The 19599-nt window shown below is 39.7% G+C and overlaps 1 protein-coding gene across 8 annotated transcripts in view; it reads right to left on the reverse strand.

Annotated features, from left to right (window-relative positions):
- LOC109471295 (piezo-type mechanosensitive ion channel component 2-like) overlaps positions 1-19599 on the reverse strand; it is a 110278-nt gene that overhangs the window by 63479 nt on the left and 27200 nt on the right. For 7 of the 8 annotated variants that reach the window (XM_019770582.1, XM_019770583.1, XM_019770590.1 and 4 more), the window contains exons 4-16: positions 19237-19359; positions 17070-17112; positions 15134-15592; positions 13292-13445; positions 11412-11534; positions 8745-9026; positions 7653-7919; positions 6905-7028; positions 5355-5566; positions 3972-4120; positions 2101-2277; positions 1158-1213; positions 429-449 (exon numbers count right to left, since the gene is read on the reverse strand). In XM_019770582.1, the coding sequence (XP_019626141.1) occupies positions 429-449; positions 1158-1213; positions 2101-2277; positions 3972-4120; positions 5355-5566; positions 6905-7028; positions 7653-7919; positions 8745-9026; positions 11412-11534; positions 13292-13445; positions 15134-15592; positions 17070-17112; positions 19237-19359 (2190 nt within the window). The remainder of the gene's footprint in view (positions 1-428; positions 450-1157; positions 1214-2100; positions 2278-3971; positions 4121-5354; positions 5567-6904; positions 7029-7652; positions 7920-8744; positions 9027-11411; positions 11535-13291; positions 13446-15133; positions 15593-17069; positions 17113-19236; positions 19360-19599) is intronic. The other variant, XM_019770587.1, reaches the window with a different exon arrangement.

A 19599-nucleotide genomic window follows, 5' to 3' on the forward strand; every position in this document is an offset into this window, starting at 1 on the left:
TAACGATTAAATAGTTTAATAGTTTACATTATAATATTATGCACAGTCATTGGTCAGTAGCTTTGATGACCTTTCACTTGAGCCTGCTTGACCATGCTTCCTTCACGCTTCACTCAGTTTCCCCTAAGGAAACATGTCTATGAGCCACAAATTAAAAAGCTTCAAGTCAACCCATTGATCTAAAGTGACATGTCTTTGAACGAAAGTTGAAATTTACACACTCCAATGGGAATCTCTGTCTGTAGAATGGCAGATTTTGCTTTACACCAACAAAGCTTGCAAACAGGAGTCTCAGAACAAAACACCAGCAGTACATATATATTAAGAACTATATATGGCTGATATCGATACATAAAGTCAAAATGTATCATGGTCATGGAGTTTGTGACTTGCTATTGTACAAGAACATGTATCTAAACCAGTCTTACCTAAGGTGTTTTTTCCATCCACTATGCAGCAGAAATGAGTATTCAAGAGAAAGTCATAAAAGCAGGAGGCTTTATCACAATGATATAATATTAATTACTAAAAAAAACAGCCATTTCTGCATTGTTAGGATGACTTTCCCTTCATCCAAGAACACAGTCATTACATTGGTGTGGCTGTTAGAGGTCTTTACAGAGAAATCAACACATCCATTAATATCAATTTTGTTAATCTGCTATTTGCATGATGTCACATATTCTCTACCAAAATTTCTACATTCACTTAGGAATTCATCAAACACTTTGCTTGAGTCCACATCCTATAATTTATCTCAAACTTAAACCTCAATATTTGTCACTGTACAACTTGGAAAAAGGAACAAATAAGCTCCATGCGGGAACAAAGCAAAGTTCCACCAAGGGTAAGGTGTTTCTATGGTAGCTGTAGCTGATAGCCTTGGCCTGGATGGGTGTCCCTTACAAGGTTGTTAAGACAGCCACTGATGTTGTAGACATGTGCGACTTGGGAACAAAAGATGCAGGAGCCATGCTACATTGAAGACATCACTTACTGTATACTCTCTCCAGGACTAGACTGTGCATGCAATGATCTGATCTCCACTGATCAGTTCTGTCGATCCTTTACATTTTCTATCTACCTAATAATATACATGTATATTAATTTATATCTATAGGGTTATTGCAGGTACAACAAGTTTCACATTTACTCACATTTTTTCCTCTGTAGCACTGCCATTAAATCTTCCTCCGACACTTTCCTGGTGGACCTATGATAGAGTTCAGTTAACAAAATCTCTCTTATGGAAAACACTTATAAGATGTTTCACGAAAAATGTATCACAACACAACAGGTTTCGTCAATGACTTGGAAAAAATTATGGCTGGATGGTTGGATATCTCCCCCTAAAAAGTGGCTGTCGCCTGAGAAGAAATGAAAACTTTAAAGAAAGAGCAGCCTAAAATGTAGCAATTTAATTATGACTGTAGTTTGGTGGCTGTTGAAGCCAGATAGCCAGGCCATCTGAAAGATCAAGTCCATATGCTCCTGTCACTGTTCTTGTACGTCATGGGACGTGGTTCATACCTGTCGCCAAGTTCTGTAACCTCCGTTACCGCTTAAGTAAGACGGTCGCACAGTTTAGATAGAGCCAAATATAAGACAAGAAAGTTCCATTTTCATAACTTGTTGCATGTTTTCTGGGTTTCTAAGAGAAGAAGGAGTGTTTGCTGTCTTTGGTGTCTAGCCACCTTCACTGAACAAAATGTTTTACAGTAATGAATGTAACCTCCGTTACCGTTCTTTATTACTTTCAATGTTAGTTACTTCACCTGGTATTTAAAAAGGCGTCCAGATTTTAAATGTCTGTGCTTATGCCCCCTTTCTCCTACAGGATGAAGTAAAAAACTGCAGATTTTTTTTGAGAAAAAAAAACCCTCAGTACTTGTCTAACCTTTAGATGTGGGGAGCTGACCAGACTGTGGCAGGTGGTAAAGACATCATAATTATACTACAAGTGACGATTATCATTAATGGCAACTACGCACATGGCATTAAGTGACCAAATTCTCATATTCAACATTATACTTCACACTTATATTATCTGAATTTGATATATGGAAGAAGAACAAAACTAGGATGTCATGGAAGACTCACGTGCCACTATCCTGTCCCAGGTCCTCATCATCATCTGGGTCAATCTTGGTAATTTCCAAAAAGCGATGATGAAAGAAGTGCAGTTGGAGAATACAGACCACCAGAAACGTTGTGGGAGCCAACATCTTCTGAAACAGCTCCACAGTGCTATACTGCTCCATCCCCAAATCCTCAAGACTGGACAATACATAATACAATATTATTGTACAAATCACTTCTTAATCAGCATGAAAGTTTATCTCTGTTGTAGTTTACGTTACATACAAGCAAGTACAACCTGAGCTAAAACTTAGTTCTAGCACAGATTACCTACATGTAGGTAAACAAACATGATGAATTAGTCTCCTATTTAAACTGCGCAATCATTGGATCATCCTTGATGATTTATGGGGCAGTGCCGAAGTCGCGCGGCAGGCCGTGTCCCAGTATGTCACTCCTTTCTTCTCAGGTTGAAAGGGTGGGTGGGTGTGGGAAAGAACAGGAGCCCTCCCTGCCTGTGGAAGCGAGTACAATAATTTCCTTTTGTGCTCCTTTTCCCCTACCCCTAGATACGTGTGTACACGGACCGACCTGCATCGCGCTCCTTGGCGTTACGGATGAATCCACTGAATGCGCCACGGGGGTGCATCACCCCGCCTTATATGGAGTTGTGGATAACGTCATCAAGGCTCATCCAATGAGAGCGCAGTATGAATAGCAGATGATATTGTTTCGATAAATTATGTCAATTAGACACTGTGAACAGGACCACATGTACTTCCTGAACGTCACAGATGTACATTTGTACATCAGAGTACATCACCCTTCATGCAACACAGACTGCAGGTGGTACACGATGACTGTATACATGTAAACTTCCTGACTGACATCACAGGTCCACAAGCACACATGACCTGGGTTATTGAATGTGGTAACCAATTTGAAAGCAAGACCCTGTTCACAATGAAAAAAATGGATCGGGATTGACCGACGATCAGGATCGAAATTATGGAAATGAAGTCAATCAAGATAGGTTTTCGCAGTGTGAACGCTCGAATTGGGATTGATTTTCTACGATCTTGATCCAAAAGTAATCCACCTCGAGGAGGTACAAATGTAGTTCAAGACACTTGCAGCGATCGGGGTCGAGCTTAAACGCGAGTGTGAAAGCAAAGACAATGTACCACAAATACCACAACCAATCGGGTCTTATAATATGCAGTGACAAGGACCTTGTGTAATGCTATGGATACATTGCCAATCAAATATGAATAGAAAATATGCAGATACTTGTTACCCCAACCTCCAAGCCCCAACAGTACACTCAAGTGGAATGGCGATCCAGTTGAATCGAATGTTAAAACCAGCAAAATGTCGGCCTTCACGTAACGGGCTCTAAACCCTGGCCACCCAAACATGTTCAAAGAGGTGCATGTGCTCCTTATTTCCGCTAAGATTTCAGGCTGTACAAACTTTCAATCTGAGTTCTTTTCTGTGGCAAAATTTACGGCGGAGTTGCAGCGGCTCCGGTGCATTCAAGATGGCAGGCTCTAATCACGTGACACCTCAATCCATTTCTAAACACCATGCGCAATGCAATCCCGATCGGCAAAAAGCACTGTGAACGCGCAGGTCGATCGAGATTGATGAATTTCTGATGAGGATCCGGGCGGTCAATCCAGATCCATTTTTTTAATGTAAACGGGGTCTAATAATGCTGTAAAATTTAATGAGCTTGCCTCATTTTGGGTGAATTATAAAAATGTATAATTATTAAAATATATTTGTCTTATTCACTACCAACTAAATGATTCCTATTACATTTTGTACTGTCTTGTATCTTGAACAGTCTACAGACTGGAAGAACACCAGAGGAAGAATGAAATACTTACAGTTCAAATGAGATGTGTGTCTTGTTGTGCCAGAACTGTGGCACACTCTTGAACTGATAGGTGTAGAGTAGGATAAGCACAAACATGGAGTATCCTATCACCACCCACCAGAAAGTTCGCATTATGCGTCTCCAAGTTGTGTATGACAGCTGTAACAAAGGAGAGATACCAACGTGAAACAGTCATTATTAAGAAGTTCTTTTAAAGTTACCATATGATTATAGTGAAAACAAGTAATCCTGATGTGTGTGTGGGGGGGGATTTTTAAAGTCTCTTGCAAGGTTTTTTTGGTAACTTGGGGGGCAAAACGTTAATGATCTTGACAGTTTTGTACAAAATGTACATTATATACATATAGGTCACAGGCTCTTAGGCCATGTTGATTGGAGTATATGGATGACATCCTCTGGGAACCCGAAAACTGACGCGAGCGTACGAATAAAATTGTTTCGCGAAAAAAAAGTTTCCTTCATGAAATCTACCTGGTGATAAAGGTTGAACAAATGACTAAACACACAGAGTATGGTATGGGCGAATAATAATAGACTCTTCATTTTTGTTTCTTCACATTTTCTTCTTTTCCTGACTTGATTTCAGCATTCTATGACATAAGTATTGTTTTTCAACACTTTTTGTATTAAAATTTTGTACAATATACAACATATATTTGCTCATTTTGTACAATTTACAGTATTTTTTGAAAATGGAAAAAAATTCATGCGCGCGGATGTCATCCATATACTCAAATCAACATGGACTTAATGATTCTACACAATTCCAGCATTTCGTTTGTTGTTATAATTACCTCGTGTCCATAAGGTTAGTAGCAAAGTTTGATATGGAAGATTCTGTGGGGGGGGGGGGCAAATGTCATGCCTGTCTAATTATATCAGTTGTTATGATAGCACCTCAGGTTGGAAACCATTACAGTGTGTCTGTCATGTTATTTGTTGGTCTGTTTTTCTTCAAGAAGACCCCTTGGTCATTTTTCTTCAAGAAGACCCCTTGGTCATTTTTCTTCAAGAAGACCCCTTGGTCTGTTTTTCGTCAAGAAGACCCCTTGGTCTGTTTTTCTTCAAGAAGACCCCTTGGTCTGTTTTTCTTCAAGAAGACCCCTTGGTCTGTTTTTCTTCAAGAAGACCCCTTGGTCTGTTTTTCTTCAAGAAGACCCCTTGCCCAGCACATACTTAGATTGGATTTTTATTGGTCCCAAGTGGTATTCTTGCCAGGTTTGATAACTTGAAGACAAGATCAATAGCTTGCAGTTTGTACAAGGTCTATACATGTGTGCAACAGTGGCATGCACCTTATGGTTTTAATCTCTACCACGTGTAACATAATACAATTTGTCATTAATCACTATCATGATAAAATGAAGCATACCTGATAGCAGATAATGAAGAATAGGAAGAGTGCCATGTAGAGGATTCGGTACATCACCACCTTGCCAGACAGGCTGACAAGGAGAAACATGCCGGCACACACAAAGATCCAGTACTTGCTGAACACCTGCACCGCGTAGTTGCCCATCTGTTTCATGAGCTCACTATCTTCCCTTTCCTGGTTCTCACTGGATGTTCTACTGCCCATTTTTTCTAATGATGAAAAATGGACATCTTAAATATCAGGAAAAATAAACTTTTGTCTTACTGACTACTGAACTTAAGTAAATTTAAGTAAAATGAAGATGAGATCAGAGGTCCAAGGTTATTTCTATCCAATTACATGTAACATGACATACACAAGAAAGATGGCAGATGCCACCTGAAAGCTTCTCTGAGCTGGAATTTTGCCGTGAGTACTAGTTTCACTCCTTCTTTCAATGACATACACGTTACGGACACTCTTACCTAATACTTGCTCTCACTGACATTCACTAAATTCACTGACATTCTCACCCATTCAATTTTGCTCAAATACTTATATTTCAGTCCATACCATGGTATTGATGAAATATATATTCAGTCCATACCATACGCATGGACGAAATATTGTTATATTACCATACGTAAGGATGAAATATGATATTGTTTTCCCTTGTGTTTCTTTTCCTTCTCCTCCTTCTCCTGCCATTTTGTTAAATGGATTCAGTTTCTTCATTTTGGGAAAAATAACCTGAAATTTGGCATTTCGTCATTTTTCACAAAGGACGTGTTGTTCTAAACAAGGTTTTAAACTTTTTAGAACTGTTCTAAAGGACTCCTCCCTGGCCGAAACAATCTTCTCTACTCTACATAAGCTAATACTCTTCGACCTGCCTGACTTTAGCAAGGTCTAGCAGTTGAGATCCGGATCTGATTTTGGACAGGATATACTAATAGTAGGGGTCTAGCTAGCGCGAAGTAGCGTAGGGGCCCCCCACCACTATAATTTTGACTTCCTACGCTACATTTCCCCCCCATGCTCATTTCCAATACAGCATAGGGGCATTGTGACTGTATTTCTTTGTTCAAGAATGCCAGATCAAATGTGAAAAATTACCAATCAAGGATAGATTGTACAGACCTTAGGGTATCTCTTTGGGTATCCCTCAAATGGCCTATTTTTTAGCTCAATTTTTTAAAAGCTCTGCACTCCCCTTCCGCCCCATCCCCCTCTTGGTCACTTCGCTCCCTCGACATGCGGCCAGTTACACCAGTACCACTACGCTAAAATGAAATCCTAGCTAGAACCCTGTATAGGCAGATCGGGATTCAACTAACCCTGGTATGAATGACAAATGGATATATCCGGATCTACCCCAAATCTGGATATATCCAAATATGCGAAGCCTTGTATGAACGGGGTGTTACTCTACCACAGTCACTTCCACTCAATCACTCACACTTACTCCCTCACTCTTGCCAGCATGGCAGTCTGGCAAACAGGTTACACAATGTACTAACAGGACATCATTTTGTAAACTGCCAATGCTCAAGGAAACATACCAGGTCCTTCACTCTCTTGTTTGAATATGGCTGTTAGTGCATCCTCTTCCCCTAAGCCATCTTCTTCAACTATCTTCTTTTCCCAGATGTGTTGGCGCAGTGTCAACCAGAACATCAGGGTGTACAAAATCTGGGAAAATTGGGAAACTGTGAGTTCATCAGATTTTTTCAGAGAAAATACAGTGCCTAACTAGTGGGTTATCTTGATAGAATTGACCAATTTGCCATCAACTTCAAGAACATGATATTCTGTTTGCAATGAAAAATGGCACCAGCTGGGTCAATCGGGCAGTTTATCATAAAATGGGTATAAACTTTGTTCCATTTTTCTTGTTCCCTGTCTTGTCATGTTGCCATGCTTTTTGTATAAGAAGGTCACTTGTCTATGAAGGCCATTTTTCCTTGGTCCACTAGGTGGTCATCTTAGACAATTGTGACTGTGTATTTCAATCCTTGGGTTTTCAGGTACACTGTACATGTAGTTGCATAAAAGCACCCACTAAAACCTAACTACAGAATGTACAATGTCATGTACATGCATGTACCACACACTATGCAATAGCGTAAACAAAACAAAACAATTCGCCAAAAAGCAGTTACTCATTGACAAGCAACTGGATATGATTTTGGAAACGGTCAGACGTTTCAGCTAGTATCCACTAGCTTTCGTCAGTGACTGAGAGACCAGAGGAGAAATGCAGGTTTATAAGCAATAACTATTGATTGATATACACAAAATAAAACAATACTTCACTTTTGCTGTAAGGTGCAGGCAGGTATGCTGATACTTGATTAGTCCAATTTCCTCCAAGTTATAACCAGAACTGCTTTTGGTTGGCAGCTCCTCCTCGTTTAGGTTCAAGCCATAGACAAACTGGATAACCAGCAGGACTTCTGCATAGATGACAAAAGCTGGAGAGGACAGCAGGCATATCCTCCGGGCACTGCGACACATCCACACCACACATGCCCAGATCAGCAGCACAAAGGTCAGCCAGCTGTGGTAGGTAATACTCCAGGCCTGGACAGGACAGACACATTTTACATTCACATCAACTGTAAGCAGACAACAGAAGATAACCATCATGAAAGTTCATCTGTGTTGGTAGCTACATGTTTAAAGTTAAAACTTTTGGTCCAACACAGAAAATAACCACATGCTACACATCACACAGATTCAACCATGTTTTAAAATTCTTTGGAGGCTCTCTAATTAATCAATCTATTGACATGAAAAAAATGGATGAAAAAATAAGATACTTGTAAGATGCTCATTATGAATTATTTTAAAGGAGACATTTCATCTGCATATGTGTAACCCTGACTAAAAATAGTAATTATCAATGAAAATGTCTCTCCTGAAGTCATTCATCTGAATGTCATTCATTTCCAATGGACACGTGATAAATTTACAAAATTCATCATCTTCAACTATATGACAAAAATTCAATTATAATTGATTCATAATTCTGGAGTGACTGACTTTGACACAGGCCACTTGCTGAGCTAAAAAGACATCATCAAGTACAAGTAAGTAAGTGAGGTCGTGTGGCGTAGCGGCAGAGTGCGGGACTCGGAACTGAGAGTCTTGGGTTTGAGTCCTGACATGCCACCGATCTTGTGCCCTTGGGAAAGGCACTTTACACAACTTTCCTCACTTAGCTCAGGTGTAAAGGAGTATTGTCCTGTCATGTATTTGTCCCGTGTTGGTGGCGGCATTAATATAAGTTGAAAAACTTGAGTGTGTCGTCACCACGTCCGGTGATTACATGTTGGAATAAAAAAAAAGTAAGTACTATACAAGTACAAGTACAGCTACTACAGTAACTGTTATAATTGGTCTTACCATCATAACAATGAGTGCTGCGATGTAGCTCTGTTTCATGATGAAGACAAACATTGTCATCAAAGGTGTCCTGAAGGAGTCCAGGTCTTTACTGTGAGTAGCCATGTCTTCCTTCTGTTCCAGCTGGAATGTTTCCTCCTTCCTCCGGCGGTGAATCTCCTCGTGGATGGTTCCCACCTTGTTCTCTGGTATATCATCGGGATCTGTCTCCTGGGTGATCAGTCCGTCTACCTCTATCTCAACATCATCAGACTCTCCATAGTCTTCTGGAACTACCAGGGCCTGAAAAAACAGTACTGTGTTAGGCCACACCAATTTAACTTGTTGGTTCTGAACCAAGAGATAAACAGACCTGTCCCTGGTGCTGAACACTATCCACACACAGATAAACATATCTGTCCCTGGTGCTGAACACCATCCACCAAGAGATAAACATGCCTGTCCCTGGTGCTGAACACCACCCACCAAGAGATAAACATGCCTGTCCCTGGTGTTGAACACCACCCACCAAGAGATAAACATGCCTGTCCCTGGTGCTGAACACCAGCCACACACAGATAAACATACCTGTCCCTGGTGCTGAACACTATCCACACACAGATAAACATGCCTGTTCCTGGTGCTGAGCACTATCCACAAACAGATAAACATACCTGTACCTGGTGTTGAACACCACCCACCAAGAGATAAACATGCCTGTCCCTGGTGCTGAACACTATCCACACACAGATAAACATACCTGTCCCTGGTGCTGAACACTATCCACACACAGATAAACATGCCTGTCCCTGGTGCTTAACACTATCCACACACAGATAAACATGCCTGTCCCTGGTGCTGAACACCATCCACACACAGATAAACATACCTGTCCCTGGTGCTGAACACTATCCACACACAGATAAACATGCCTGTCCCTGGTGCTGAACACTATCCACACACGGATAAACATACCTGTCCCTGGTGCTGAACACTATCCACACACAGATAAGCATACCTGTCCCTGCTGCTGAACACTATCCACACACAGATAAACATACCTGTCCCTGGTGCTGAACACTATCCACACACATATAAACATGCCTGTCCCTGGTGTTGAACACTATCCACACACAGATAAACATGCCTGTCCCTGGTGCTGAACACTATCCACACACAGATAAACATACCTGTCCTGGTACCACATCACAAGGTCAGACACAAAATTTCTCGTACCAAGATGGTTGTATTATTTTGTTATTGTTCTAAACGTTAATTAAGACACCAGATTTTCCTATATTTAAAAATAAAGTGATTGATTAAAAACACTACCTATTTGTGCTACTGTTATTTTGATGCATTGAAAACAAACATGCACTGCACCGTCTGTCTGTGGAAATCTTAGTCAACTTGGTTCAAATAACCGTGGGATATCCCAATAAATCTCATGGGATATCCAAAAGAAATCCTGCGTGACATCTGGAAAAATCCTGCGAGATATCCCAATAAATATATCCCGCAGGATTTGATGCTTTTCCATGATCTGCACTGTACACTCAAGTAAATGTACATGTATTGGCCAGTAAAAATCCTTTTCCCACTAGGATAAAATTGTCCTTATCGAGCCAAATAAATTTAGCACAGTGCGAATGCTCCCAGTCCAGCAAAACTTGGCTAGGTCCTGCTCTTTCGTACCCTGATCGAGCAGGATCAAATCAGCGAGTCTTCTGTACGGGCACTTTTAAGAGGCTCTAGGAACCATAGCAAGTAGATACGTTGATGAAGGTTAGACATCCAGGTAAACGATACTCGTAAGAAAATTTAAACTCTACTACTGGATCAGTTACGGATTTTTATTTATTTCCGGACGTTTCGAGTGACATCCATCACTCTTCTTCAGCGTCACAAATGAACAGAGAACCGATTCACTCTTATATACAAGTATATAAGAGTGAATCGGTAAGACACCTCACGAACAATGGAAAACTGATCCAGTAGTAGAGTTTAAATTTTCTTTCGAGCATAGCAAGTAGACTACATCCTAGGTCTGAACCACCAGCAGAAAAAGGGTTTAACAATATTGAAAGAGATAATTTCGTGGAGTGATATCAATTTTCTTAGTTAATACCAAATTGAACAGTATCAGTTGTGCAACAGAATTCCTGATGGAATCGATGAAAATGATATCCTTTTCCTTATTAGGCCACAGCAAGTAAATTTCATGGATAACATCCTCCGCAGACTTCAAATCTAATGTAAGCGGGCGAAAAAAAAAAACAAGGCTGGCCGAAAAAACAAGATTCCTACAATTTAAAATTTTGACTCATCATTTGAATCATAATTGTACAAATGGTTTTGATTCAGTGGAAACATCACAAACATGTATACACAGCCAACATCACAGCATCAAAGTAAGAAACAAAACATTAAATCAGAGCCTTGTCTTGTCTCCTCTCTTCATAGTTATCTGCCATCCACCTTCTGGCATGGCAACAGACATCTTTGCCCATTTTCGGCATGTTAACTACTGTCAGAAGGCAACAAAATTTCTTGTTTTTTCCAAAATCAGGCAAAAATTAATATGCGCATCCATAAAAATTACTTGCTGTGGCCTTATTATGAGAGGTCGAGTGAAACTTGACATCATTATCAGTAGCTTGTTGAGTTAAATGAAATTGACACACTCACCACCCTTTCATCATCAGATTTCATGGCAGATGCACGTCTGACTGTGTTCCCAGCTGTTCTCTTGGACAGAGTCCTCCGGAGCCATGTCTGGGGAGTCCCTGTGTCCTCGACTGTCTCCTTCCACTGTCAGGAAACAAACCACTTCATTTTACATGGATCAAGTCATAATGGCAGATTATAATGATTTATTGATAGAATTATATATTACATTATATACATAATGAGCATACAGCAGACTTAGTTACAATGTACATGGATCACATCTAGACAAAGTCTACTTTGTTTGTTTGTTTGTTTAGGATCTCAATTAGTGTGAATTTCGCGCTACTCTTCCTGGAGTCTGTAGTGAATAATCAGATAATTAAGTATTTGGACCATCGCACTTTTTTGAAAGGTGTGGTGGGATCTTGAATGTGTGGAGTGTGGCACTCCCCAAACACGGGACCTCCATTTAACGTCCTATCCAAGGGACGTCTCTAACTGAAGCTAGGTACTATTTACACCTGAGTGAAGTGAGGAAAGTCGTGTAAAGTGCCTTTCCCAAGGGCACAAGATCGGTGACATGGGCAGGATTCGGACCCGTGACCTCTTGGGTGTGAGCCGAATGCGCTACTGACTGCGCCGCACGACCCAACTCTGATCACTTTCCCCAAGACTGTATAACACCGAATTACAATGTTTTACCATGATGCTATTAGCATATACATGTACACATAATGCATTTGTGTCAAATGTACCATTCATGTTTTATTGAGCATCGCACCATCAGCAAATTATCCTTCAGACTTTTGGCTCGTTTTCATTCAAATGTGCAAAATGCTGTCGGCACTCTTTATGACTAGATATGAGCCAAATCACAGACCCCATCATTGCTTTCTTCTCTTTCTCACTTACAATGTACAATGTATACTATGTTTCATGACAAGGTTTATTTGATGACTTGGAAGAAATTATAGCCACGGGTTTGGAGAGTTCTGTAACCTCCATTACCGCAGATTTCTGTAACGTCCGTTACCTCTCAAATAAGATGGTTGTGAAGTTTAGATATATGTGCATATACATGAAGACAAGAAATTGTCGTTTTAATGACATTTTGCATGTTTTCTGGGTTTCTATGGGAAGAAGAAAGGAGTTTTCACCGTTATTTGTAACCTTTATCAGAATAGTTTTTAAAAATTACCAATCACTTCATAACATAAACTTGTAAGAGTTACGGTTACAGACATGTGACCTTATTCACACAAGACTTTACGGATATGTGACGTAAGCAATTGATCAAACTACCATAGCCAGGGAGTTTACAATTATATCATCCGCCATCTCTATTAAGTGACTGGTCATTAATTCTCCTGATGAAGGCTATGGTGGTCATTGAAAATTTGATCTTTGTGTACTCCTTAACTTGGAATAAAGTTTAACATCATATTCTGTCTAGGTGTCTAGTTGTTTTTCATTGTCAGGTAGGAAAATCACATATTAGGCCACACCAATTTAATTTGTTGGTTAACGGATTTTTCTAGAAAAATAATGGAGCGGGCGGGCGAAAAAATAAAAGCAGGCCTAGGCATCCTATTATGGCCCAAAATGGTACGATAGGAGCCATGAAGTCAACACACCAGCATGGTTCAAAATTTAAACAATGAATTTTGAACTTTTAAATTAAATGATACCACTGCATTGAAAGATGGAATAACAACTGGGATGAAAAGGAATGTTTTCAGCTGTTCGGGGCAAAATATGAGCATTTTGCAGTTGATTCTGAATTTTTATTTTTATTTCCAAATCAGGAAAAATGAAGCGGGCGAATCCTTTAACCAAGAAATTAAATTGGTGTGGCCTTAGTCTATTATTTTGAAGGACATAATGTAGACTGTACTAACTTTGCTGGCTTGACGTATCTCGGTCACACAGACCCAGTACAGAGCCAGGATGAAGGCAGGAGACAGAATGACAGGCCAGTCCACATCAGAGTGCAGCTTCAGGTGCAGGGGGTCATCACAGTTGTAGTGTATAATCCCAGTCAAACCCAGAAACCTGCAAACCATACCAAAAATATATCATATTTTGTCAGTTACTTTATTCTGGCATAACTTGAGATGTTCCCTAAATGGACACTTTTTACTGAATCAGACAATATAACGGTTATATGTATTACACTGTATTTTATTCTCACCAAATCAAGTTTGGTAGGTTGGCCATGTTGATCTCCATGTCATTCATGAAACCAATCGTTGAAAGAGTGAGTGGAATGGGTCAGATTGATGTTTGTTGCTGAACTATACACAATAATGTTCAATTTTTTTAGTGTTTCCTGATAAATACTCCGAGGATTCATAAACGCTCTGGTGATTTTAAATGTGGCAAACTTCTGGTGATCAACAAATTTAAAGTGGTTGATAATGTGAGGGCTGTCCATGCACTTGGCAGACACACATCACACACAGGCGGCCATGTCACACAACACATGTTGTAGGTCAGCACTTTAAAACCATGGGTGACATCCTTACAAACAGGACAGGCACCCTGGGTGCTGTATGCTGGCAGTAGGCACTGAGCTACGCTGTCCAAGTATAATATATAATATTTTCTAACATAACTGTGATTGGTACTGTGTAACAGTACATTTGTAACAATCACAGTAACTGTGTAATACATGAAAAGGAGATTTACATGTAACAGAGAGATATTGAAGTTAAGATGTATATAAGCTTGATAAGTACATGGAAATTCATTGATATACTGGCATGGCAGTGTCTTTTTTTATTTTTTATTTTTTTCACTAGCATAGGGTAGGATAAAATTGAAGGGAACATTTGGCAAAACTATCATGCAGGTATTACAGGTTGCAATGTTTACTGTAACAGTAGACCACAAATGGTTCAGGAACAGTTACACTAGAAATGCATCTCTTACTCCAATTTTAATATCAATGTGTCCAAATTTCATTTATCAAAACCTGCCCATACTCTGGCAACTAGCGATGGAGCACCATGTCAGTTTGAGCCCCTGATGAAAAAGTGTCTTAAGTTATAATAAAGGCATCTCCTGTTTAGGCATGAAGTCTGTGGCAACTTCTGGGGTGGGTGGGCAGGTTATTTAATGTGCTCCAAATGTTGCATACAGGACCTAACATACTTGGGAACTGGTTGCTTAACATAAATGTGAGACTTCATAAATTCATACCGGTACTAATCATATTTCAGTTTTTGACTGGAGTGGCAGTCTTCTACAATCATTATTTGTGCATTCTGGAAACTTTCAATGAATTGTCTTCAGGTTTATTTCAGTAGTTTGTCCTGGAATAATATTAAAACAAAACTTTAACAAAAAATTGAGACATATCAATCCCTTATGACATCACACATGATAATCAGCACGTCGGCAGAACGCACTGCACCTGCGCGAAACCCGTAATGTATTGTACACAGCACTTTGAAAGAACATTTCATATAAGGTTGTATTCGCGCATATAAGGAAAACATCTCGTCTGTAGTTTCCAAATGTTATGTAGGAAAAAGATATCCTCTGCAACAGAAAAAATTCTAAATGCAACGTTGACCAAAATCCACCAAAAACTGTGAAAATACAGGGTTCTGCGCAGGCACAGTATGTTCTGCCGACGCGCTATGATAATCATATATCACAGTCCCCTCCGATCCAAACAAAGATGGAATATGACTGACTAGTGTACAATTGTGTTATCTAATACAGTTACATTGTACCTTGCGGTGAAGCTGGTTGGATCCAGTTCAGACTGCATGAACTGGAACTGGTACAGGTAGAGCAGCAGGAGGTGTGTCCCGCTGTAACCAACCAGGGCCGCCCGCAAGTATTCAAACCACTGCCCAATCACACGATAGCACGACCACCATGTCGCTAGTCCCAGGAAGATAGTGAAGTACATGAGGCTGATGAAGGAGGGGTGGGTGATCCCTGCAGCAGCTGTCAGGATGATCACGATGGGTTTCTCCACATACATCAGGAGGCTGAAGTTCAGCTTGGGGGGGCGAAATTTGCTATAGAAGTCGTTAGAGTGCAGATCGGACTGGCTCCGCGGGAGCTGCTGGATCTGATCTCGTTCTAAATTACGACTGTACAGGAAGAACATGGCGAGGAAGGAGGCCACAGCAATGTCTGGAAAAATCAACCTGACGATATTTGGGAATGGTGTCTGGTCAAACCTGCAGAACAAGAAGAACACAACTTTGTGAAACTAATAAGGCCACAGCAAGTACTTTTTATGGATGACATCAGGCCCACATTAATTTCTGAAATTTTTTTGTCACCTGACAGTGAAGAGAGGAGACAAGACAAGGCTCTGATTTAATTGTTGTGCAATAAAGTTCTTCTTTATTGTTCTGTCTTTTTTCAGTTTGATGCAGTGAATCTGATATATTTCATTCCTCTTAGAGTTGGAGTCTATGGAGGATGTCATCTCTAAAATTTACTCACTGTGGCCTAAAGACTGTCACATAGAGAAATCAATGGCCTCCTGACCATCCCACCCGTCCCATCTACTGTACTTCATTCTGTAACATTGCAGCAAGCATTTGTACAATGTACAATATAACTGTCAGTGACAGTTTCTGCCGTACACCGTTACAAGATAGACTATGCAAATTCTGTAATTCTTGTATTGAAGATGAATCGCATTTTATGCTTGACTGTAAATTATATGATAACGAACGTAAATCACTGTTCAGTTCAATTAAGCTCGACAAAAAATGTAAAACATTATCAAAGGAAGACACTTTTAAATATATCATATCATGTACAAATATAGACGTCATCAATGAAGTATGTAAGTATATTTCAAAATGTTTCAAAAAGAGAGAAGAAGCCATTAGAACTTAGATCTATACCACTTTATATATATATTTCTTTTTTAGCATTGTATACCTTAGACCTGATGTTAGCCTTTCTTTATTACTATAATAATGTAGTTATAGATAGTACATTGTACTTTGTACATCCGTGCATTTATCCCCCCGGGGAATGCAATATAGCTTCATTGTTCTCCTCATTTACCAGTTATGTCTATTCTTAGACTCAAGACTGATTTTATCTCATGGTCACACAGTCAGGGCTCAAAATACTCTTTTCTGCATGAATGCATTGGTGAGGGTAACATTCAAAACAAGAGGTTGATGACTTCATACCTTCATCATGTATGAGTTTGGATTGTTAGAAGCGTGCTGCTGTATATAGTTTAACTTTTATTTTGCTGGTACGTGAACTAAAGGATGTATGATTCATAAGTTGTAGTACACAAACACAGGTTACACGAGTTTGGAAATTTTGCAACATAATCATGACTCTTGTCATTGTCGTCACTACTGGGTGTATCTTTTTGGGTGCTGTGGAGTTTTCATGTTGGTGATTTCATTGACTCAATGCACGCTACTGGAAAGAGTCAAAGTCCTCGGGGGGACGTTAAACCGTGGTCTACTCCTTAGGGGGACGTTAAGCCGTGGTCTACTGTTTATGCTCGCATTGGGAATATGTCTCTCGACAGAGGTCAACAACCTTATTGACATCTGTCCACATCCCCCTCATTTATGTGCATGTCTATTTTGAGCCCTGTACAGTTTGACTTATTTTTTCCTGAAATGTAAAAAAAACTTTTGTGCTTAAATTCTGTGCTATGCTTTGGCCCACCTTTGGAATCCCAGCTGTCTTGCCACTTTCTCTCCACTGTCACCTGTTTAAGAAAACAAGAAACTGAATTAACTGTCATGACAGCACTGTATAATCCAGGTCTAACTATGCTATGCATAATGTACACAGTACTAGTCAGGAATAGTCTGATTCCAAATTCTAAATTGCATCAGACTGCAACATTTTAGGCTGTGAGTTTCAGACATTGGTTAACCTCAAGCATTTTACAACTATCATTCTACATGTAGTAACTTGTTGGCCATCAAAGGATGATACAATGTACACTATCTGTCATGTACATGTGTCATGTAAGTGGAGTTCTATAGTTTATATCCTCCCTTCAAATCTACAGATAGGCTTTATGATAAGCTTAGGGCTATCTTTCACTTCCTTCATCATCCTAATCCCAAGGTTATTAATTAATGTCCTTTTTAATCATATCAAAGAGAAGTTCCCATACTTTGAACACCTAAATGCAAACGATAAATTTACATTTTTGATGCGTCTAGACAAACCCTGTATCACAAACATGATCTGTTCCCACATTTTCCACTGTACAAAAAAGTAAGAAGTTGACCACTCTGTACTAGCTCAGTAACAAGAACACTTAATGTATTAGCCTAGTATAGTATCCTTGTATGTTCCTTACATGTACATGTATGTACTATGTACAATGTATATCTAAGTAGTGCATCCCTCCACTTTTCTACATACATGTACGTTTGTTATGTGTTTGTTATTTCTTGACCTGTACCTAGCCCGTCGTGGCATGAATGTATACAATAAAGGTATTTCATTTCATTTCAATCTTCACGTTCCTTGTTGTGGTGGGACCAGAATAAACGTTTAGAAGCATAACTGTGCTTTTATACACAATCACGAAGTTGATGGCAGAAGAGACACCAATTGAATTCCATGGTTCTCAGATCTTTGCAGGATCAATAGAGAGACTGGGGGAAATAAAATAAACTAGAAATTGTTGGTAACGTTGATAATGTCCGTAAGATTTTTTTTAACACCACCTAGCTATTAAATCACCCTTCTGGCGAAACAAAGGTGTGCAGCGAGTGGGTAATGCCGTGCACTGTCTTCTTGATACATGTATAACGTCCTTGTTAGGACTGACTGGTACAAAAACTCTCTATAATTGTGAGAACAACGAAAAGACTTACAAAACGCAGAATAAGCCTTTTGAATGTGCATAATTGTTTTGTGAAAATCTTTGCCACTGTTGAATCCATTTTATGGAACTTAACATTGGGCCATTACTTCATGCAAGCGTTCTAAAAAAAGGTTGATCAATGCCAGTTGCTACACAAGGATGTTTGAAATATGCCTCAACATCTCCTTGGAATAAACTTATTAATGACCAGTTGTACCAGGATCTGCCATATCATCACTAAATACATGTATAACAAAAGTTACATGTACATGTAGTTGAAAATAAAGTTGTGCAGAATGAGACTTCTTACTGTATCAGGCATCTTGAAACAATCTAAGTTAGTCAAAGGAACGGAAAGTAAGATTCTTGGATAATCTAAGAGCTAAAAGTGAGAGAGATCTGATGGATGACAGAGTGCAATAGGAAATGCTTTCAAGTTTGGTTTGAGAGGGAGCTCAACCAAAGAAAGTTTGAAATAAGAAAAAAAATCCGAAAACCCAAAAATTTAATTGGTGGGGACTTCAAATCATAGTTACATGCCCGTAGCCAGGGGGAGTTCGCCCCCCCCCCCCCAAGGCCCAAAGGTCCACTTTTTGGTCCACTTTTTATCTAAAGGTTCAAGATTTTTCTTTAAAAGATGGACTGATTCGTGTCACCAGCGAGGCTGGAATCGTAGGAAAACTGCTCACTTTGTCATTGATTCTTGATAAAGACTGAATTAAAGTCGAAACCGGTCGAATTCCGTCTCGAGTATGTCATCTTCCCATCGCTACGAATTTTGTCATTGATAAAAGTTATCTGTGATTTTTTTCTTTGAAATCCCTTAAAAAAAAATGCAGGAAATGCCATTTCAGAAGGTTCATTTTTCAAAATTTTCCAGAGGAGCATGCCCCTTAGGAACCTCGCGCCTTTGGCGCTCGCTGGTCTCTCAAGCAGTGGGAAGAACCCCCCCATTCAAAATCCTGGATACAGGTCAGTACATGAGTTAGTAACATCATTACTGACATGCTTCTCCCAAAATGTGTCCATAGGGAGGAGTGGCCAGCAGAACGACCTGTGTGATGAGGTGACCAGCACAGAACAGCACACTGCAGCCCAACACAAACAGCAGATACCGACCAGTGTGTCCTGAAACGAAAATAACACTTTTAGTGTCCCTTACATGTATATGTCAAAGGTCAGAGCAAGCCATCCTGATGAAGTGTAGCGTTTTTTGACAGCTGAGCCTGTTATGTATGTTGCATTTTTGCCCAAGCAAACCCCTACATTATTTTGTAATTCTTAATACTAATTCTTAATGCAATGTGCAACATACTCTATAGCCCAACACTCAGTACTGTTTTTTCACTGACTGAGAAATAACCAATT

The sequence above is a fragment of the Branchiostoma belcheri genome, unplaced genomic scaffold (assembly GCF_001625305.1).
Source record: "Branchiostoma belcheri isolate BF01 breed outbred unplaced genomic scaffold, Haploidv18h27 scaffold246, whole genome shotgun sequence".
In the NCBI taxonomy this organism is placed as follows: Eukaryota; Metazoa; Chordata; class Leptocardii; order Amphioxiformes; family Branchiostomatidae; genus Branchiostoma; species Branchiostoma belcheri.